A 24,565-nucleotide genomic window follows, 5' to 3' on the forward strand; every position below is an offset into this window, starting at 1 on the left:
GTATCATCAGCATCAGACACACTGGGGAAATTTATATTAGATATGAAATGATTAGCTGATAGACAGAAAATAAGTTGGAAACTATAGGTGACAGTTGGTTGGACAAAACAAGCAATTTGAGCAAATGTCATGTTGGGCATAGGAAATTGTGATTGTGACATTTTCTGGACCAAAGAATTAATTGATTAATTGAGAAAATAATAATTTATTGCAACCCTAATTAAAATAAAGTTAATTCTGGTGACTAACAGGAAGCCATGCTGAACTCCACTGCAAATTATGGGTTTATTTATTTTCTCTTGTGGTCATAAAGTGCTCAGGAAGGAATAGCTGGTTATTAGCATCATTATTTTAGACTGCAACTGAAACTCATCTGTGATAAATAATGACAGAGAGCCAGAAACAGGACAAAAAAAAGCCTCTAGCACTCTAATATAATAGCAATGGAAAGTTTTAAGTGTGGCAACTGTGTTTTACTTATATTTCAATGAGGAAATCCCTACATACAATGATTACACACCTCAGTGCTGACCTCTTTTTACTTTCTAATTTATCAATTTACCAAGAGATCTTATATAACTATATATGAGATTGGTTCCTTGACAGTTCCCACAGTCAGCACATGGATCAGGTAAATGTGAAAGTAGTTGTTTGGTCCAGCGTTTGTTGTTTATTTGTTCATACTGCACAAAACAGGTTAGGTGTGAAAGCAAGAGAACAAGAACAGAACACACATTCTGCACACTGGTTGCCAGGAATTTCAAAGCTGTGCTGGAGCCATCATATATGTCTCAATCACAGCCAGAGGTCCCTGCTGGTGAGGTTTTCAAATGGCAGAAAGTTGAAAGGTTTAGCATTAAAAGGTCAAAGACTTCTGCGGGGTCAACACAGAGACAATGAATAATCTGCTCTCCCACAAAGCAGAAGACAACATGCAAAGAGCAGAGTCGAGCTTCTTGTATCCAAGAGTAGAGGCAGCTTTTAACCAAAGGAAAGCTATAAATTCTCTCGTGCCGGACGAGGCATGAAATCAACATCATCAGGGGGCAACAAGGCTGAAATCTGGGAGGTAAAATGTCTTAGATGGTATTACTCCCAGTTTCCTTGATGAAAATCTGCTATCTTTCTGTAAAACAACGTCAGACAAGTGATGACTTTAAAGAAAGTCTCTACATCTTCAGTCTGATTTCTGAAGACGTTTGCGGTCATTGTCTATGAGGGTTTTTCATGCAAAAGAGGGACTTAAGCTGTGGAGTGATTAAATGCTTCTAAGAAAGCACTTCACAGCAGGAGCCCTTGCTAATGCAGGGCCTTTTCATCGATCTTCTGTCTACATTATCAGTTTTAAATGAACATTTTAATGACAGCTTTTGTTATGAATGTTGGGATTTAGACTTCAGCTACAATATTCTCTTTAGAAGGCTGACTTGGTTAGGATTTCATTGCCTCAGACGCTGGCAGGTATTTGGATCTACCAAGTTAATAATGAACCTCAAAAATCTGTCAACACCTTGTTGTAGTACAGTGGATGTGGTCTCACCGCATGCAAGATGTAAATTCCTCTATTAATAGACTGCGATAGTATTGACAGGCAGTGGAGAAATGGACATGGGAAAGTCTAATAACAAAGACAAGGATTTACCACCTTTCATTCTGAAAATGCCAAACACCATCCAAGTTGCATTTCGATTTCTATCATCCAGTACATACAGTAATTTTGAACATGGCTCTGCTTTGCATTTTAAATCATGTGCCAACAAGTCAAATCTTGCAGGAAATCTATGTCTGATATTTATGTCCCCCTGAATTGTACTAACTTTGTTGAGCACAACTTTTTATCTAGCACCATCATCACGCCAAAATTTTTGTTTGTGAAATACTTTGGTTTATGAACAAACTAATAACATCCCCATCAGCCTCAGCTGAACTTTGTGGTTTTTGCCAATTAGCCAATGTTAGTATGCTAACACATTCAAAGATGGAGAATAAATCAGCATGTTAGCATTGTCACTGTGAGCATATTAGCATTCTGATGTTTGCATTTAGCTCATAGCACTGCTGCACGTATTTGGAGTCTCACATCCTCTGGCATGACTGTAGACTCTAAGTCTTGATTAAAATTTTACGTGTATCAATGGGGTGGATAAATGGGTCAAACAAACACAGGACTCTCATCCAGTAGACAGGGGTTTAAAATTAAAGTTACTGGCCAAAATGACACATTTTGTTTGCAAAATGCTCTACCTCTCACAAAACATTAACAACATGGAACAAAAGCAGATGTTTTTATCAAACACCACAGCTTCAAATTAATGGTCAAATTAATATATTATTTCAATCAATCATTGCACAATGGATAACAAAATACAAAATAAAGCTATCCGTATGAACTAGTTCATCCTTAATTTGTTCTAAATGCCTGTGCCATTTGTTGATACTTGACATAGTTACAGTATGTGCCAGAGATGCACAGCAAGAGTCCAAGTCAATTCTCAAGTCTCTGAGCAAGAGTCCAAGTCAAGTCTCAAGTCTTTGAGCTAGAGTCCAAGTCAAGTCTCAAGTCTCTGAGCAAGTCTCAAGTCTCTGAGCAACAGTCCAAGTCAAGTCTCAAGTCTCTGAGCAAGTCTCAAGTCTCTGAGCAACAGTCCAAGTCAAGTCTCAAGTCTCTCGTGGTTATTACGAATGTTTTATCACCTGCTGTGTTTAATCCAGGTTGCTTATAAAACTGTATAAGCTATAAGGAATTCTATAACTGTTTTTCATTTACAGAGCACAACCATGTAATGTGCAATGCAATTATTGACTGTTTATTAATACTGTAAGTCAAAACACTCCCCAGACTCTTAAACCCAGTGTAACTAAATAAAACAGTGACGTTGCATAATCAACAATAAACCTGTAACCTGTTTTTAACTTACAGAGCACAACCATGTAATGTGCAATGCAATCAATGACAGCTTAAACTATTGTAAGTCGACACATCCCCCCCCACTCTCAAACCAGTTATAACTAAATAAAACTGTAAGGTTATATGATCAACAGTAAACCTGTAACCTCTTTCTAGCCAACGGTAACAATTAACGTGATGGCAGCCAGCGGGACGTAAATAATTACGTTAATCGACTACCACAAGTTTGGCAAGCAAACAAATGCTCATTCATCTTTTCATAACGAACTACAGTCAGAGTAAACCTCTTGTAGGACGTAGCTGAAGCAAGAAGCAATGTTAGATTTCCAATGCTGAGCTAAACATGTTCACTAACCTCAGGTTACTAACCTATTTGCATTCAGCGCTTCTTTGTTTGGGTCTTGTATGAAGTTTTAAAGCCAAAGTTTATGATGAATGGCACGGCAGCTGCGGTGTTTGTTGTCCTCTCTCACGTGTGGCCGGGCGCAGCAGATGCTACGTGTTACATAGGCAGGTTATAGTTAACGGAGAGAGGGAATAATGGCAAGCTCATCGGAAGTGTCCTACAAAATAAACATTGTTCACTAGTCCCGCACCTTGAGTTGAGTCTCAAGTCTTTTGAGGACAAGTCTCATGTCGAGTCTCAAGTCACTGTGTGTCACTCGAGTCTGAGTCTCTAACTCAAGTCCCCATCTCTGGTATGTGCCAAAGGCAAGTAAGCATTTCACAGCATGAACTGTACTATATTATCCAAAGATGATTTTACTAGAGATAACAAACCCTGCTTTTAGAACTTTTTAAACATATATTGTTGAATTACTATAAAAACATTTGCTAAGAAAATTTTCTTCATTAACTTTATTGTATTCTTTTGTGCAGGTCTTTCCGTAGCACATAGACTAGACAAATTTAAATTTAAAACATTTGCAAGAGAAGACTTCTGCTGTCCTAAGTTGGTAGTGGATCCCGGTTTCATTAAGTAAAGCTTAGCAATCGAGAAAAACTGTAACAACACACGTGTCTCTCTGTTTGGGGGAACGGTCATATATGTCATTTTGGCAGCCACTGTTCTGTGTGTTGGACTGGAAAGATGACAATTATAATAGTTGTCATCTTCCTCCCCACTCTAGGGCATGAACTATTGCACCAGGCAATGTCCATGTCAGTGCCAGTTAAAGCTAAGATGAAAGGTCTTACACTGTAAGGTATAGCCAAGTCACACTCACCAAGGATGGAGGAGGCCATGTCCACTCGGAAAGACCCATGAGGCTATAACTTGACAGGAATGACAGCCATCAAAACAAACTGCACCCTATGCCCCCTAAAATGCCCACAATATCACAAGACATATCTGATATAAGTAGGCCACAATACAGCCTTTTGCTGCCCATTTAGCGCCCACCCATGCTGCTGGTCTCACCTTTGACCTGCCTTGTCCTGAGCAATAGTTATGTAGCAGCAATGATGGTAGCAACTGGACATGGCATGATAAGTGACCTTGTGGGACGTCCGTTTGAAAGGAAAGCCCTGTCATGTAGCACCAGTGGGCCTGTGGGTAATGGCTGTAGTCACATGCGGTGGTGATGATGTTTCCAGGTTCTCCATGGTGGTCTGTAATGACTTTGCATACAGATATAGGTTTTCTGCAGCAAACAGGAAGCTGCCTTCCTGCAATTCTCATCCTGTCTGAGTATTTTTTATGTGAGGAAAATATTTTTTAAATTTCTATCCCGCTGTCTCTCTTTTCTGCCCGTGGTAAAAGATATATGATTTTCAAATCCCCAGTTTATATCCAGCTGTCACCAAGTGTCAATTACGTGATACAATGACAGAGGCAGAAAGAGAGAGAAAGAAACAGAGATGATAACAGACAGAGAGAGCTGCAGCATATGTGCTGTGCTGGTATTCTATGCTGAGGGGTCGATATGAGTCCTGGGATTTCTTCAGCTCATGCTCAGGTTTCGCTGAATGACCTCTATGAGCACCCACACTCAACTGCAGGACACACACACACACACACACACACACACACACACACACACACGGACATTCACAAGCTTAGTCCTTTCCCACTTCAGACACACAAACACGCTTTATGAGCATCCAAAATCAATATAGCTAATAGCAGGCTAACCTGTCACATGTATGCTCTTCCCCCTGCCAAGTGCGCTTTAACTTTTACATTTTTCATTAAACTCCGGACACCGCACATGTGCGAACCTCTTTGATCTGAAATTGAAAACACCTCGTGTCATTTAAAGTCTCTGTCCGAGCTTTTCCAAAAGGTGCTGTTCAAGCTCCAGTTGAGATTTTCATTTAGCGTGAAGTGTGAGCGTTAGTTCGAGTGTTTGCCCTCAAGAAACAAGAGAGGGAAAGATTATAAAAACAGATAAAGGCAGACTTCCTTGCTCTTTATTACCCTGCTCATGACTCTCTCTCCTCCCCCCTCCTCTCATCATTTGCTCTCTCTATCTCTTCCCACAGTGGCCCTCAAGTGGCTAGGCTAGCGGAGTGGTGGAAGGTGGCCAGTGTGCATTCAGTGCCTTCACCGCTGCAGTATAATTACTCCTGCTAATCAGAGCTCTTTACAGCAGCTTCTCTGTTCATCTGCACCCCCTCCTCACTCTCCCCTAACACTCTGCCTCTCTGTCTGCCCTCCCCTCCGCTGTCCCTATTAACCCTCCGTAACAGAAGACAGAGCGCTCACTTGAATAATTTGCAGTACGTGTGTGTTTGATGGATGTGTGTGCGTCAGGCGGCAAACACAGAGGAAGATTGAGATAGAGGCTGAGCTGGGACAGAGGAAGAGTGTTTGGCGGCTGATAAAGAGGTCATTGTACATGTGCTGTGCCTGATAGTTGCTCATCTCCACCCTACATTGGTAGCAGCCAAGACATCAACCTCCACACAAGACCCAGGAGTTAGCTTCACCATAAAGACCTCAATGGCTCATAAAAATTAAATCTTTTTTTCTCGCCTTCTCGTCCACACCCCGATAATAAACACATCTCCCTGCACACACAGCCCCACGCTCATAAAATCCTGGGCTAGTTTTATTTGTTTCATGAGTGTTTTAAACCCACTGAAGCCAATATGAAATTGTTATGCTCCATCGCTGCCTTTATGCTCCCATTCCAGCTGAGGTATGCAGCCTCTGGAGCACCAGGTTTATCCTTTTGTCTACAGCCAACTTTTTTTTTTTTACATCAGCCTTGAGAAACAGAGAGAAAGAGGGGGAGTTACACTTACGATAAAGATGTAGTATGCTGCACTTAACTGTAGTCACTCTTTGTGTTATGTGCAGCAGACTCCCAGGAGAGCTGTCATCTTGACTCTAAATGAGAAAGACAATTTACAGTGAGTCCTGAGGTTACATGTATAGTCCTGAGGATGTATGTATATGTCTGCATGGAGAGAACATTAATTGCACCAAAGAAAGGCACTTACAGCAGTGCAGGATGACTGATGCCCAGTGTGGTAAAGGAAAGGCTGTAAAGACCGTAGCTTCTTTGAGAAACTGTATATAAGGCCAGACCGTCTGCACACTTTCACTCACTTTCACACCTTCCATTCACAATTTATTCTATTTGCGAGCTCTTGTTGCATTTCTAATACCATTAGCCAGCCCTGCATTAGCTGGATGATGTATGGCGGAGCTGAGGAAACCTGACTACATCCCAGGAAAGGTCAACAAATGCATGTAATACAGACACCCGTTTTCCACTCCTCTGAGCGCTCCCTCCTTTTAGACGATCCGAATCAATAGCACTGCTTTAAATAGGCCTCTGCATTATTTCTGTGTTTCTAAGTATGGCACGCACATGTGCTGGATTTTTCTCTCCGTGAAAGATATTTTCTACCATTTCAGTAAGCCAATCCCCCCCACGGGAGGCAGGAATGCCCCGTCATCACCACGCAAACAGACCAACGTGGATTCTCAACGACTAATAGAATTTCTTTTTTTATATGTCCACATGAGTTGCCCATCAAGGTCCCATCGGACTATTAGAGCGAGTAATTGTGTCTGAATTATGCAACAAATCAATGTGGAGAAACCTGACTATCTGCCATGTCAGTGAAAAGAGAATACATGTGTAGACATCCTTTGACCGTGATGGTCCACTGAATTTCTGTTTTTCTTCTAGAATGTCATCTGACCACATCACTGGTCACACCAATCTGTTAATCAATTCCAGTTGGTCAGCTAAACAGTTAAATAATGATGGGACACAAAATCTGTATGTATTGTAGTATATATATAACAGCATCATTTGCAAAATGAGGTGGCAGCTTCTTGATTGTGATTATAGTAACTTTCTTGGTAGCAGTTAGGAGTTTTTTAATCCACATTTATTTTTCTAGATATCTGTCTAAAATATTTATGCTGCCACCCAAATAGAGTAGAGCTGAATGAAAATTGTGGTGCTAAAAGCAATGAAAATGACATTTAACAGCAAAAACAATTGTCCCCCATTTCTCCTTATAATCCACAGAACAAACTGAATATTTCTGTCAAAATATGAATGTAATCTGTGACATAGTTTCTGGAAAGACACACTGCTGTTGAATTGTTAATTTAATATGCTATACGCTGCTATACATTTTGGCAATGCTGTGAGCAGCACAAATTCAATTTCATTCACCTTCAGTGAATATGATTTTTAAAAAACATTTAAGAGGTGGATATGTCAAACCCTGGACAAGTTAAAGGAAAAGTGTCTGCATTGCTAGGCTCGATGCTAGTGGAGTTTGTTATTCGAGTTACAATACATGGCAACCGGATGTAAAGTAGGACGTCCCCTAAAGTGTGTGGGATAGGGTGTCCCAGTCAATGGCCTTGAAGGAAGCCTCGGGGGTCTCTACAGGGTTAATCCTGTGTGCGCCAGTATGAAGCTAATGAGGAGCTGCCCGAGGTTCTGCTGGGAATTACAGGCTGAGATCTGAACCAGGCTGCACATTCTCCATCCCCACCAGACTGCTGAGCTCAGAGGAGTTTTGGTTTAGGCTGGACAGACCCTCTTCTCGGCCTACTGTACCGTACCCTGAGGGAGGGAATAATCTGCAGACTACTCTCTGAGCTTTTCTACCATCTGACAGAATCACTGCAGTGTTACTAACAGTGCTTTTCAAAACAGAACCTTAATATGACAGGACTGAAGAAGAGATTTGATGGATAAACTGTGTTTTCAGTCATGCCCATCAGAGTGGGCATAGTGCTGCTGTAACATAGGGAATTACACTGAATCATTAATGGAGCTCACAAAGAAAGAGGAAATAGGACAAATTATGAAAATTACTCTTTTTCCAGGCGTAGCTATGATAGAAACCAGACACATCCAGTAGCAAAGAGCCTTCCTGCCACTCTGGCCTCAGCAAAGGCTACACTCTAATTGATGACCTTCCTAAAGCCCCGGACTTTATTTTGCATGGATCCATATGGCCTTAATGTCATGCAATGTGCAGAGTTCACATAGATTGGGGAGGGGTGAGAAAAGACCTGGCGTGCACGGCCCAGGCCTGGTCTGGGGTGGGCTGGTGGGTGACAGATATTTGCCTCCCTCATTGAGGAACATTCCTTTTATTTTTGCACAAAGCAACTCAACCAGAACATCTGTCTATCAGAAACAGCTGCCGCATGTGTGTAGTGTATCAGACATCTGGTTGGGGACTTGGTAACTTCACCCCAGCAAACAAGCTCTCAGAGATATTATTGTGTCTCGTTGTAAGGGCTTCTTTTTAGCCATGCAAGTGGCATGGCTCTTTGGATGGCAATGTTGGTCTAACACTTTGTTCCAGACTGAAAGATCTCAACAACAACTGACGTTACTTGCAACAGAGTATTTCCACACTGTGGTATTGCTACTTTTACTTAAATAAAAACACTGAGTGCTCAACTCCCTCTCCCCCAGTTTTATCTTGGTGTGTTTCTTTTCTCACAGATTCTCCTTTCTTCCATTTATCTCCCATACAGATCCTCTCCTCCCAACATATTTTGCTTCAACCTCCGAAATGGGTCTGTCTCCACCTTCCTTCACCAATTACTTCCTCCCTGATGGCTCAGAAAGCCCGCCGCCAGTAGGAGAGACAACCACGTCCAGCGCCGGCTCTCCTCGCTTCCTCGGCCACGGGCTCAACGAAAACCTCATCCCCATTTACTGCTCTATCCTGGCAGCTGTGGTGGTGGGCCTCGTGGCCTACATTGTTTTTAAGAGGTCAGTTGGTAGAAAAGAACGAGATGAAAAGCTGTTTTGTGGTTAAAGACATTAGCACAATTGGGTTTTCCACCTCAGCCACAATATAATCTAGGACAAAGAGGGTAAACAGTAATGGAGATGGTGGTCTGCTGGGTGGTGTGACAGATGTTGCCCAGGGGCAAAAGAATGGCACTGAGGTGTCTGAGGAAATATTCAGGCCTGTCATGGTCAACAAGGTTTTGACCCAGTTCTAGAGAATCACTCAAATGTGCCACAATGAGTTTTTCTAAAAGAAAAAAATAAATAACGCATTGCAGAGGTCACACACACAAACACATAATGCTAGGATACACAGCCACACATGCAAGCACTCATACAGACAGATACAAGCCCAGGCTAAAACACATTTGAAGCACATAAACAAGCTCATTAGAGGCATTGGTTGTTTGAAAAGTGCCGACCAGGGGAAATTTAAGTGCCAGATTCATCAGCAGTCACGCACACATCTGGCTAGTATTCCTCATGTACATATCATCATGCTTAAACAGACTGCAAATTATGTGAATTTCTTTAGCACCGAAAATGTTATAAATAAACTGTACGCTACTGTACCACTCAATACCTCATGAATATTTTAATCATTGATTTACATTCATCTTCTAAAGAAATGTTTTATGAGCATCTTATTATAGCTTTCTATTCTGTTCTTCTGTTCTGTTTAGTTTAGAATAGCTGTTGTTGGCAAGTGGTTGATGATTTTTTTGTCACCACTACACAACAGTGCCTCTCAGTATCTGACAACAATCATTTAAAATATAGCTGCTGGGAAATTGAAATGTCAAAAACTCAGATAGGATCACACAACTGTATTATATTGAACGTATCGTTGTCTTCCTCTGACATGCCACATCTCCACAGGTGGAATAGCTGCAAGCAGAACAAGCAGGCAGCTAATAACCGTGCGGCTACAAACAACCAGATGGTGACGCCGGAGGGAGAGAAGCTGCACAGCGACAGCGGCATCTCGGTGGACAGTCAGAGTCTGCAGGAGCAGCAGCAGCAGCAGCAGCAGCAGCAGCAGCAGGCCCAGGCTGAAGTCCAGACTCAGCCCTCACACTCTCACACACAGGAACAGATAGGTAAGCCTAGAACTCACTCTTTATTTTTAGGATGAACAGAAGTATGTGAATATTTTCATGATGGATCCAGGGCATTGATTATGGCCGGGCAACAATCCGATATATTTCCAGTGTATCAGGTTTTAGTGGAACTGCATCGTGGTTGTATGATCACATTGTTTTAATAATTTGAAGAAATAATACATTTTTTATTTTAGATGTTTGAAGAGTTTTATCTGATGTAATGAAAAAGATTTTACATGGATTGCTTTTACACATTTGCCATAGTGTGTCCGCTTTATTAGGTACACCTGTTCAGTCTAATGCAACCCAATATTAATGTTCTACCATAAAGACTACTTTTATGATACCTATAAGGTTTTTTAAAGGTTTTTTGAAACTAACATGGAGATGTTATATATATGTTTTTAGCATAGATGTCATAGTTAGTAGTGGTGCTGTACTGGACCGTTATAATGAGAGGTGTTTCTAATATTATGCCCCTCTCATGTATGTAAATGGGAAGCAATAAAAAAATACCTCTAGTACAACAAAACCTTAGACCTCAATAAGACCTCAAAAATTTTATTTACACATTTCAGACATTTCACCAAAATTATAAACTTCTTAAAGATAGATGTAATGGCAGGATAGTTTGGATTGCATTAGATTGTACAGGTGTACCTAATAAAGTGGCTAACACATGTATATTCAGGGGGTGGGGGAAGAATATTGTGACTTTCAGTTGTATAGCCCAGTCCTAGCATCAATTGACTAAACTCTAAGGTGTGTCAACATATTTGCACCTAATATCTGTAAAATATAAATACATTTGAAATGTGATAATTTGCCCTACAACTTTATAGTCATCACAGAAAACTAACTAACTTAATATAACCTCATCCAAGGCTGCATGGTGCACATTTCTCCTTCACACTGTGATATTCTAGTTGCCAAAGAATGTCATTATTCATTACATCAAGATACATGTGTGGTGGTTTTCCAGCATTGTAAAACCCTTTTCCTTAGAGCAAACATGTCTGGGGTTCAGACCAGCATTCAGATCAGAAACAATATATCACCTAGGAGCAGAACTAACACCTAGCTGCCAAGAGCAGATAGGTGAGGCCAAATCTTATATGCACTTGACATGTATTAGACTGGAGAATATAATAGTGAGGCCTGCAGTAATATGAACATACTGGACATTAGGCAAATTTTTCTTGAATTCTTTATGCATTGGTTTGGCTGTATGCCTTTAAATCATAAATGTTGAAATATACCATCAAGATGAGGCTTAAATATTCAGTGCTGACAGACATTTGACACAGTTTCTATCTTAGTGTACAGTACATATAAGAATTGTAATGTATAAGGAAAGTATGTAACTGCATATGTTTCTATATTTGCCTTTACTACTCTTACTACTCCTCTATATCTATATTTGTCTCTCTTTGAATCATGAAGTATTTTGGTTATATGTCTTTAGGACAGACTTTGCCACGTAGTCAGACACAATCTAAAAGGTTATGTGAGATTAAGTCAGTAGATCATGTCTGGCTTGGAGGGATAAAATCAACATAATGCAAATTACTGCTTCATTCAGTACAGTACACTGAGAGAGAGAAATGGTGTTTAGTTGTATTGCTTTTATGCTTACCTGTAATTGCTCCACAAAAATATGTAGTTTGCGCGATTTTTCATTTTCCAATCTCTTGAGATTAATCATATATTTAGAGGATACGTCAGGCTTTTTAAAAATGTGTTTCTTATTGTCAACAAATCCCATGAAAAGACCAAAACCAAGAATGTGTTCATCTCTCCCAAGGCCACTGGTTCCTACTGAATGTAAAACTTTCAAAATAGGTCACAAAAATATGGTTTAAATTTTTAAAAGGCTAGGTAGTTAAAAAAACAAACAGCTGGGCTCTGTAATTTTTAGCAAACATTACTGAAAGTGGAGGAAATATTCCATTTGTTGGGGACTACCGTCAGCTGCAGATTAATACTCATTTGGTACACTAGTGAGTATTTATGTTGGTTAGACAGTTTATGTGGGATTGACTCAAAAATAATGTTTTGAATAGTTTTTTTGGCCTCAATGGAGGTCTGTAGCACAGAGGAATAAGCTATATCAGGTTTGCACTGACAATCAAGTTATTGTTTTGGTCTTTCTTTTTTTATATTTTAAAACATGATGCATTGCACCAACATCATCCTTTAAACTGTAGCTACTTCAACAAAAAGACCCACCTGGTCTCTTCATACACGTTCTTTAAATATTTTAGTAGTGGGTACCAACACAAAAAAAGATGAGGCTAGGTGCATAGTGGGGAATCTGCAAAAAGATGATAACCTTTAAGCAGCTTGGATAATAAAAGCAAGTACTGCAGGAATAAGATGGATCCTCTGTAGAACAGACTACAGTGTCTTCCTTTAATACTCCAATAGCACTTACATTGAATAGATTTAATAGAGAGATTTCTCACTTGATCTACACACGAACCTGAGAGTCTTTTTACCTTAAGAAAAAGTCTCAAGTTCAGTCATGATCTTGTTATTCATTCATGCTTCCCTTCATGGCTTTCTCTTTAAGGATCTTATGTTCCCTTCATAGTAGGATTGTGAATTATAGTAAAGCCTAAAAAATGGTTATGCAGCAATAACAATGTGCTAACAAGCCAAACAGCAGATAAATCCTCCCTTGAACAATCCCCACCACTGTGTCTGTTCTGGGATACCCATTACATTCTAATGAGGCTTGGGAAAAGCTTATTTTGTTTTTGTGTTTTGTTTGAGTCCCCCTGTCCATTCTTCCACTTGACAAATGCAAAGCTTGCTGCATGTCGAAGAAAAGAAGGAATTTCTTTTGGAGGAACCGCTTGGGATTGGCTCATTGAGAAGATGACTGCACCATTAACCCTGTAGCCTCTTTAACTGATTGGCTCATTAGCAGGTGTTACAAGACGGGATCCAGGCCTGTTCTCACTGCCTTTCAAAATGTGATCCTGCATCAGCGTTTAGCATGTGCTAATTGGCATTAGCACCGTCTGCGGGTGCGGAAGCCATTAAAACGGCAGCAAATGCTTTCGTGCTGGGGGTCGTTGGTTCTTCAACAACCAACTGGGTCTGTTAAAATACGTGAGAGGGTGAGAATATGTACAGTAAATCCACGAAAATCACAGGGGGTTTCCTGTTTCCAATGAACCATTTTTTACTAGCGGCTAAAATAATGGGAACACCTTTAGTCAAAACAATTCAAATAAGCCTTAAAAAGAGAATGAGAGCAATGAAAATGTTCCATGTTTTGACTGACAACATTCGGAGAGGGTATTCCCTGCATGAGTCACACATGAGCTCCTACATGAAGGGTGCTCAGCCTCATTTCTGTCTACTCATCTCCATTAAAGAGAATCGTCTTTCTGTGCAGCTCCCTTCCCTTCCCCCCGCAACCTCTTCGGCTGCCTGCCTCCCCCTCTGAATCGTGCATATTGAATGCGTTTAAAATTTAAACAAAACTCTAAGTCCTCACTCACATGGCCCAACTGCGCATCCCTGTCCTGTGTTTGACCTCACAGTCTATACAAAATGGAGTGAAGGCAAAATGCAGTCGTTAAGATTAGTAACACAGACTGGTGTCTGTGAAGATTCTCAGTCATCCAGGTCATAGTTATCCAAAGAAGGTTAAAGTCAAGGGCAACTGGACTTGGTTGAAGATACTGGAAGACGTTTCGTCCCTCCCTTCCAGTATCTTCAACCAAGTCCAGTTGCCCTTGACTTTAACCTTTGTTCGATAACATAGATTGTTATTCATCAGAATACAGAGTAATATCAGAAGTTTTGTCTTCATCTGAAAGCCATAGGGAAATAACGTAAAGATAAGACTTATTGAAAACCCTGAGGGAGGAGGCATTTATTATAGCACTACAATCACATGCCATTGAGGGGTTGCAGTTTAGTGTAGTTGAATGTCTGTGATTCTGAAGAGCCTGAGGGATCTGCAGGAGCTCAACAGTATGTCCCTCACTGTGTGACATTATCCTGCAGCAAGTTACAGTAAAAATGTAGCTGTGACATGTAAGAAATCATTAATTTAATTTCAGTAAGCGAGGTAGATGATTCATAATTCATTGTTTTGTTTGATAAAAATCTCTCTGTGTGGAAGTATTCCCACCACTGTTAGATGCCAACACCATTAGACATAGGCAAGATCAGTTTGTTGATTTAGATGTGATGGAAGTCCTTCCAGGAACTATGGAGCCACATGAACTTAACTCTGGAAAACTACACTAAGGAGTAAAACTTTATATTTTATCTTAAGAACCGTGAAGAAGCAAAGTAGTGCGTTAACAAACTTTTAAATCACTGCCCTGGTTGAGACACAATCAATCAACAACAAAATGACTGAGTATTGTATTTTATTTAAAGTTACCCAGCTCTGGTGGTGGAAAAATAGAAAACGCCAGAGTGATACAATCTAATAAAATTAGGTTTTAGTGACCAAGTCTGATCAAATATTTATTTATAGTATATTTTTGTACATTGTTATTCCTTACATGACAAAGATACACAGTGCATACTGCATCAAATGTATCCTTTGATCGTTTTGTATAATATTTTGTATAGTATTCTTTTGCTCTGACTATGTGTGTACACAGCTGTGCAGCACACAGAGTTGGCCATGTAAATCTTTTGTGGAAGCAATTGTCAGCAAAACCGTGAAACAGATTTAATGACAGTGAAATTAGATACCATAATGGAGAGTTAGACCAAATGTATTATAAAAAATAATGGTAACACTTTCTATGAAGGTCATCGCCATAATGACTTATACATATATTTAAAACACAATATAATGTGTCCATAAGACATTATAACAATTGTTATAATCACTTACAAACATGCATTAGGCGCTATAGCAAAGTTCATAATGCATTATGAACTTTTGATTTAATGTTAATTTAATTTAATAGTAATACCAGTTTATATCAATGTGCGGCAAGAATATCTGACCATGTCCACTTTAGTCACCATTTAGAATTAGTGATATAAAATGGAATAATAGCTTATAGTAATGTTTAAAGTTATACAGCATGTCTTTGTTTGCTTTAAGTAAAGTCATAAAATATCTATCCCTGTATAATTTATTACAGGTGGACATAATACCATATGAACTAATTATAAGACCTTATAACATGTAATTGTTGGCTTTAAGTAAAGTGACACACATTTTGCATAGGAAAACAACTTTTATTTAGGTTTCTTCACTTTATGAACAATCATGCATTTTGAACATTTTGCAGTTTAGCATAAAAACACAACATAATTACATCTGGAAAACTCAATGTCAGGGTGGTGAAAGATCGCTCAAGAGAAGACCTGTTGCCGACCAACATCATGTAACGAGCATGGATTAATTCAACCTCAAGCTGATAAAAACATTATTGTAACGTTGCAGTGGGAGATTTTCCAGCATGTTGTGAAGTGTGAAGCTATCTCCCTGTCTGTCTATAGCCGCTGTCAATCTGCCTTTTTTACGAGAGTACTGTGCCAGTATGCCGGTGTCTCGCTGCACTGAATGAAAGGTACAGAGCTGGTGTTGAGCTGCCTCTGAGCCGGGATCATTGAAGTAACAGAGCCTGTTTTGCAGGATTTCTGTATGAAAGCGGTTGTATTTCTGATTATGCTCGCTCATGAGTTCAAGCGAGCCCGCATAAGAGGACAAACCTGGTTGCAATCTTAAAACCGCACCGCTAGTGGCCGCTGAAATCTCCATAATGCCCCTTTAAGTATAGACTAGCTGTCAGATTAGTTACATTGTCCCTCATGCTCATCAAAATAAGTTGTGCATTGAACCCCTGCCCTCAGGGAAAGATAAGAAAAGTAGAAAAATGAGTAAGTAATATATTTTTCAAATTAGTAAAACATTCCAATGTCTCTTAACCTTTCCCTGGAGTTCTTGTGATTACCATGAAGCCATCTCAAATTCAATCCCAATCAGCAAATGCGAAAGCTTTATCGTGGCTTAGGGTCCAATCATGATTGCCTAAAAATGCTGATTAAAAAAGAAGGAAGAAGAAAGATGAAGTCTGTAACAAAGCTTTTCTGCGACTGGGAGTTCACATTTCAGAACAGATTGATCTGGTTCAGTGAAAGACAGCTTGTATTGATTCTTGAAAAGAGTTTGGACTCTATAAAACATTGGACAGCCATGTGGCCATTATTATCAACTCTACCAAAATGAGGTGCAATGCCAGTTCAGAAACAGCTGCACCGAGGTAGAAGCATAGGTCCAAGCCACTGTGCACATGCCTGAACTTGTGTGTGTTACACATGGCTTTGCGCTGGCCAGCATCAGTGCCTCTCTGCTCTTTCTCACGGATGATGCCTGTAGAGTGTCTGTTTAAACAGGAAAGAAGAGAGAAGGGTAGTGCTATGGACTGGACAGAATCAGTGTGGCTAGAAACACTGAGAAGAGAGGCAGGGTTTAGCAATCCAAATATTTGGAAAAATATGTGTTTTTCGGAAGGGAAAAGGAATGAAAATAGAGAGAGGGTATGATGTTATAAGTCGACAAGAATCCCCCTCTTCTAAAGCTCCTAAAATAAACCCTCTTGCACTACACTTCCCTGGCACAAGGATGCATTTATAAAGACCAGAAAACACCCACCGGACTTGGGGGTCCTCACAGAAACGTCTCTGCATTCCCAAAGCGTTTCCATGGCTTCTCTCAATTGACAGCAGGTTAAGAGGTTTGTGGGAAAAGAGAGTATTTGTCTCCCATCCTCATGCGGGTAATGACTCCAGTTTAACAGGTTTGGATGAGTGAGTGACACCACAGGGCCCCCTGCAGGGACAAGTGTGATTATCAGGGGTTTAAAAGTTTTTTTCCATGCAGGAGGACTTAAATATGTGAGTTATGTGAAGTTATAATCTGTGTGGGACCATCAATCAGAAACTAATCAAGTTGTTCTTAATCAAAGGACTTCCCATTTACTAACAAAGACTGTGTTGGTACAAATGAGACTATGCATAACTGCGTGAATAAGAATAGGATTCACGTTAAAAAATTAACCAGTGCTGACTTAAATATCACCACAAATCACCTGTGCCTTCTTCCAGAGCCTGACATATTTCATCATACTTTCTCTTTGCAGTGGTGAGGGTGGATGGTGGCCCCCAGCCTGACACGCCTCCCCCTGAAGTTTGAGGAAAAGGAGGAAGAAGAGGAGGCGTCAGAGCTTAAGACAGGGATAGGAGAGTGGGGACTTGAACCATGGACCAAAAAGAAAGCAGGGGGGGCCCACACGGGAATGTAAAACTGAATCTGATTCATATGTGAAGTGGCCACAGGCCTCCCAGCACCTTTGGGCCACAGTTTGACTCTTCATCCCTGCATATAGAGTCCAACTCTATCTATCAGTGTGCCTGGTCACGACCTCTACGGCAATATCAACCAATGTCTGTACCAATGTCACTGCAGATACATAACCATAGATATATGCCAGTGCATCTCATATTAACTGAATATTCCAGTATCTATTATTGACATAATTCTCACTAACTGCCAACTTAGTCTCCTCTGCCCCTTTCGAAGCTTTCCATTTTCCATCTAATTCCACAATCACTAGCCATGAAATGTATGTGCCTGAAAGATATATAGGCAGTTTCTCCATTATCTCCTCTTTCTTTTCTTTGTGCATCAAAGAGACCTTTTTCCTGAGTGACCAACCTTTTCCCTCTCACATCTTCCTCTGTGGCATCCCACTCTCATATAATCCTCTGTCTCTCTCCATAGGATTCACTCTATTAGACCCCCGCCGTCAACTGCGATACAAAAAACAGCGGGGGAGGCGTGAGTCACTATCAACTTCCTCTGAACTTTCTTGTTCTTTTATCATTTAACCACAGACACATTTCGTGGCATGTTGTCTTGTAAAATGTTTGCCTCATTCTTTGAGATTGGCTGCACCGACTGATGCAAGTGACTCATATTCTGGAAGGTCAATTGCTGTGCAGCCTGCTCGGTAATCGACTATTTTTCCTCAGCGAGATGCTTCTTCCTGCACCCCGCGGTCTCTACCCCTCTCACCCCTTCATAGAGCCTCTAGGGATTGTGTTTCAGTAATTTCATGCTTATAATATAACACACCCAAATGTTTGTCTCCTGTTTGTGGTGCATTACTTTCATTTTGTGGCTTAAGTTACATGGCTGATTCAGCAGGGTGCCTCCACAGTCCTCGATGGAGCCTGGATGTGCAGCATGAGACAAACATCTCTGGACTGTGGAGCTCTGCTGACTTACTGCGATGAGTTGACATGTCTGAGGGGAACTAAAGCTGTCTAATGAGCAAAAAAGGAGCTGTGACGTCAGCGGTGACCCAGTATACAGAGCTGCTCTTAAACAGATGCTTACATGCATTCTGTGCTGAAACAAATTGCAAAACGGAATCCCATCTGTCATTCTTTAAACTTACTGAGCGTAAAATTGGGACACCCCTCAGAGACTTTGGCTATCCTCAGCTCACTGACACCACCATCCTCTACATACTCACTTTTACAGTCTTGCATACAGCTCTGTCTGCTTGATAGAGCCTGATAAACAGTGTTGAGGGGCTAATGCATTGGCGGCGGCGCTCACATCAACACGGGGGCCCATTAGAGAGATGTCCTGACAGACAGGTAGTAATTACCTCAGGGTTTTTAGCTTCATTTACCCTCTGCTCCGTTCAGCTCAGCCACTTCTCATCGGGATTAATGCTGCGGACAACAGAGGGGCGACACGACTCTCTTTGAAGCCTCAACATGACATTACAGATCCCTTATCCAAGTCTGAGGCCAGTGACATTTACTGTATCACCATGGTGATATAAAAGCACTTAGAGGCAAGGCTGGGGAGGCACCTTTTATTACACAGGACCACTTTTATGTTGCCCCTCTTCTGCTTGCTGTAACTGTAAAAGCAGTTGCCATAGATATGTTGTAAAAGAAGTATGGAGCTGAGCTTGACTGTACTGGTTCAGCATTCATTCCTACAGGGGCACCTACTTTCTCAGGGTCCCTCTCATTGAGAGATCTGAGGAATTCTGTAAACAATATGCAGATGTATGATAGAGTAGGGTGGTAGAAAGATACAGATATAAAGCAGCTGTTAATGTTGAAATATGTAGAATTATTAGCTAATTCCAACATGATTCAGACACTGATGAATTTAAAGAAACAGTGGCTTATTCACTTTCTTGCCGAGACTTAGATGAGAAGATCAATGGCTCTCTTGTGTATGTACAGTAAAGATAAAGCCACCGTCAGCGCTTAGTTTAGCATAAAGACTGAAAATGGGGAAATAGCTAGCCTGGCTCCATCCAAAGGTAACAAAATCAGCCTATCAGCACCTTTATTTATCTAATTAATTAACACATTACACTTTATTTGTTTAATACAGTATAAACTATAAACTGTAGAACTATAAGCCCTAGACAAGTAGTATCAGTCCTCTCATGTAAGTCTTGCAAGGAAAATGAATAAGTGTACGACTTAATCCTTTAAAAGAACCTAAAAAATGTCAGGAAGACAGAGAAAGTAAGTCATTATGTCCTGTGTGATGCTGCATGGATCCGTCACATGGTCACCAACATCTCAAGACAATTAAACTTTCTGGTCTCTTCACTTGTGATTCATTCTGTAGCACTGCAGCACTATGAATGGAAACAAATAAAATGCTGCTGTATTTTTGCTCACAGCTCCTCAGTTGATGTGGGCATGCGGGGGGCATATGACGACACACACACACACACACACACACACACACAGAGCGACAGTGTATGATTCACTTCTTTATTGGAAGAGCCAGCATGATTCATCCTGATCCTAGCTGTGGCTGTGACATTAAAGCAGACACTGCTACAGTATGAGTGACCACAGTGTTGATTTAAAGAAAGAAAAAAAACCCTTCCTCCTCAGCTCCCCCCGAGGCCCATTCATCCTTCTAGCAGCTCACTCATCTACCCTGAACCGACTTATTCTCCTTCTCCAGCAGCTTGTGAAGTGAGACACACAATGTAAGAATGTACAACCCCAATATAAACAGAAATATGCAAGACACATTCAAGGATAAGGTTTTAAGTTCCCCCTCATTCTGTTGTTGTAAATTGTTTTTGCCTTTCCATTTCCTGTTGGTTTATACTATGAATAGTATTACACTTTTGGAATCAATATTTTTTCTAACTGATATGTTATTTTATAGCACTTATTAGATGTAATATGAATGCACTCAAAGAGTGTACCACATTTCAAGTGCCTGTGTACAGAGTCAGGTGTCTTTAAGTTCAGACGTTTGACTATATTTTTTTGCCGTTTTCCCACGTATTTTATGATTTACGTGCATTTCTTTGATATTTTGAGAACTAATGAAGGTTTTTAGTAAACAGAAGTCAGCGCTATAGATCAACCTTGGAGACTCAAGCAAACTGTAAAAACCTGGCACCAATATAAAGAGACTTACAGTACAAATAGGCTGCCAATGACCATGTTAACATGCTATAAATACTGGGAACTTATAGGGTCATGTAGCATTACAAAAACATATACATGTCACCTAAGACTTCTACTCTAAAACTCACGTTATGCTATTAGTCAATAGAAATCAGTTCTACTGTGCACAGTTTTGCATGTACAGTAAGTTTCATCATGTACCTCCATTTCAGAGGCGACAATACATGTAATATGATACTCTGTGATATTATTACAAACTTGATACAGACAGATCAGGACCTGCTCCTAAAAAAGCTGAATGTCACCTGTACTTACCTACTAATGTAAAATGCATTGTGTAAATGTGAATTTCTTAGAGTTGATACAAGATACAAAAATACACCATAAAATCAAAAAAAAAAGTGTGCAAATGAAATGAGCATCTATGATACAATAAAAAGAGGTGTCATTGCATTATGTGTCCAATTTGTCTTTATTGCTAATACTGGCTATGTTTACATGTTTACAAGGAATAGTTTCACATTTTGGGAAAATTTTGCTTGCTGAGAGTTAGATGAGCACTCTCTGTCTCTATCTGTCTGAGATTACAGAGTGTTGTCAATCTTTTAATTTAACTCTTGCAAGCAAAATGTTGAACTATTACGTTAATCCAATAATGGGTTTAAGGTCGACACATATAGACATCATAAGACGGTTTGTGAAACCTCAGGGAGCTTGTACTCTCATAGAAAAACATTTTAAATTATTCAAATTATTCCCAAAGTTGACTGCACAGACCATATTCTTCCGAGGAAATCTTGACAATATGTTACACAGACTTGATGCTAGGCTTAAGAAATGCACTTTAGTATTTTTTCCCACTCTTTACACAACACCCAAGAGCATTTGTGAAAATGACCTCAAGAAAATGAAAATAAAAAGCTGAAACCATAAAGTATGGAGTGGCAGACCAGCAGCCAAACCACAGTCAAAAGCGGGACCATATGTGTGTCCATTGGACCAGAGTGTGTTTCCCTGCAGTCTTATCACCACTTAAACATTCTGGGGTCCAACAGGGCTTTCTTCCTGCTACGTGTCAGAGATGAATCCTCAGTGATAAATCTCCCACAGAAACAGAAAGGACTTGAGAGGAAGAACATCACAAAATACAGTACAAATGTCTGTAGAAAAACAACAGTACTTCAGTTTCTACTTGACCGGTTTTGTAGACAAGTGCGACAGAAAAAGCAAAAAAAAAAAAAGAAGCAGAGTGAAATGTTTCTGTACTGTTCTTCCCTCCTTGATTGGTTTCTATATGATGGCCTGAATGCAGCAAACCAGACTGAGATGGGGGTGACAGATAGACCGCAGAATTTTAATTTGATCAGCAGGGAGCACTTATATGGAGACACTAATCAAAGTACGTTTTTCCCTCTGTCAAGATTAATCAAGACTGCGAGTCAGCTAAAATAGCAGATAAAAAGATGTTTTTCAATTGATAAAAGGAAACAGACATGCCCATTGTAGGAAAAGGAAAGACATATTAAAAAAATGTTCAGGGCGATAAAACTCAAACACGACTACGCCACAGACTCAACTTATTAAGAAACGTCACCTTCAGCTATAAGAAGATGAAGATTTTTGCTGTTGTGGTGCTCCTTTATTACTAGATGCTTTTATTAGTGACCATTATTAGCAGACTTACATGAACTAACTAAAATGTAACCAAGAGTGTCGACAGCCTCCATCTGCACAGCACCTGCTATGTTGAAATTTACATGGTGCAAAAGGAAGCCATTTTGAACTATACCAAAACTACACTCCCCCAAATATCTATTTTTTGTCAAATAGTCACTCCCTATAATTATAATATCTTATATCTTAAACACCAAAAAGCGTCAAAGCAACAGATTCTGTGTTATTTCAATCCCATTTTTGACACTTATTTTACAAAACACTGTACGTTCAGAACAATCCTAATTGTAAATCTGCGGTTGAATTTACCACAGCTTTCCAATTGTTTTTAAAAACATATGGTTCTTTGAGAACATATATAATCCATTAAATTCTACAAAAATTTTCTCTTTCAGATAACCAAAGTGACAACAGGGAGGGAGAGAAATAGCTATGTTACGTGAGAAAGCAAACATTTATGAGAAATGTGGCTTTCATTTTTAAAACATAAAACACTACATGTCGCACCTCTAACTCAGTGTTCCCCAGTACAACCAGCGCAGGTTGTAGTGAAATCAAAATGCTGAAACACTGACACATCTGAACTGACACATCTTGGACTTTGGCTACCTCATCTGTGCACAACATGAGCTGACGTCCTGATGGAGGATATTTTTGGAAAAGGGCATTTTGGAAAAAGGAGGGAGTCTGTGAAAGTCTTTCAACATGCTTCAAATAGTTGAACTTCTCATTGTGATGTTGAAACACCTGACAAGTAAATATACAAGACACAGAGGAATGCAACACTGCATGCACACACAAACAGCTGCAGAACAAACTGGAAACTTTCTACTATTTCTACCAAGATCTCTATCATGTTTTAGTGTTTGTATTTCTGTTTTATCAGTGTTTTCATACAGGTCTCAGCAGTGTGAGAAATCAGTGGGGGAAAGCTGGCTGCAGGCCCGGATACCAGCTCTGGATCATGTGTGGTGCACATGAGGAAACCATCCGGCACAGCAGCAGCTAACACATAAGCAAATCAACCAATCCACCCCTGGCCTCTCCCATCTGCCTGCATCCCACGTAGAAAGAAGGGGACCACCCTGTCCCAACTCACTTAGTTTTATGTATAAAGACAGAGGAACAGGAGTTGAAAAGAGACACAACTGGAGCTGGAAAACGAGAAGCAATAGACCTGAGAGTGATGGTGGCCAGCTGTGGGAACCCCATCCTGTTACACCCCACCACAAACCCTCATCAGTCAGACATATTTTAATTTATCACGTTGCACTTGTTGCTGTGGGACTTCTAAAGCATGTCAGCTGGAAAAAAAGTTAAAAAGAAGACGGGGTGTTTTGTCTCTGTCTAGAAATATGACCCTCGAGGTATCACACAATACCACATATATCATATGCTTTGTACAAATCCATAAATCAAATCCATATGTATACAGATCTCTACTACTATTTACACCTTTGCAGTAGAAATGGTAAACATATACTCAGCTTCAGTGTATAAAGTTATGCCATCAACCAGACAAATTACTTCTTAAATAAACTGTTTTTTTGCCCTAGTTAAATTATTCTTGTTTGTTTAACGCTCTATTTTTAGATTGAATAAAAAACCTCAACTATGCCTCTATTCAGCACTGATGCAGCAACTTGGATGGATTTTCATGCATGGATCTGGTTTGCAAATTTCCTGCTCCGCTATAAATTAGTGTGGACAACATAGTTGACTAATGAAATATTAGAGACTCAGTGTGACTGAGTTTTCCCATATCCATAACCTGACTGTTGCCTTGTGTCAAGATAGAGATGAATAATTTTAGGGAAGGGTTAAACTTTTCTCTGCAATGTAGGCACCCTCCACTTTGTGTTCAATAGAATTAATTTTATTAAATGTGGTACAATACATTGTTTCACAGTAAACAAAGCAGACAGTGACACAGAAAGTGTGTAATTTCAATGAGAAAATAAACAGAAATAACATAATGAGAGGCAGTGCGGTGGTGCAGTGGTTAGTACTGTCACCTCACAGCAAGAAGTTAGTGGGTTCAAACCCCGGTTGCCCTGGCCTTTTTGTATGGAGTTTGCATGTTCTCCGGGTGCTCTGGCTTCCTCCCACCATCCAAAGACATGTAGGCTAGGTTAGTTGGTGTCTCCAAAATTGTCCTTAGGTGTGAGTAGTTCTTTGTC

General features: G+C 40.1%; 1 protein-coding gene across 1 annotated transcript in view; it reads left to right on the forward strand.

The window, feature by feature from the left end:
* The window catches only part of ngfra (nerve growth factor receptor a (TNFR superfamily, member 16)), a 33,158-nt gene extending 11,993 nt beyond the window's left edge, over window positions 1-21,165 (forward strand). The window contains exons 4-6 of the mRNA XM_038705581.1: window positions 8,880-9,120; window positions 10,021-10,241; window positions 17,378-21,165. Of these exons, the coding sequence (XP_038561509.1) occupies window positions 8,880-9,120; window positions 10,021-10,241; window positions 17,378-17,430 (515 nt within the window). The 3' untranslated portion in view covers window positions 17,431-21,165. The remainder of the gene's footprint in view (window positions 1-8,879; window positions 9,121-10,020; window positions 10,242-17,377) is intronic.
* The last annotated feature ends 3,400 nt before the right edge of the window (window positions 21,166-24,565 follow it).

This window comes from Micropterus salmoides, unplaced genomic scaffold (assembly GCF_014851395.1).
Source record: "Micropterus salmoides isolate LMB-PRFRI ecotype aquatic unplaced genomic scaffold, ASM1485139v1 Ms_hic_scaffold_10, whole genome shotgun sequence".
Classification (NCBI taxonomy): domain Eukaryota; kingdom Metazoa; phylum Chordata; class Actinopteri; order Centrarchiformes; family Centrarchidae; genus Micropterus; species Micropterus salmoides.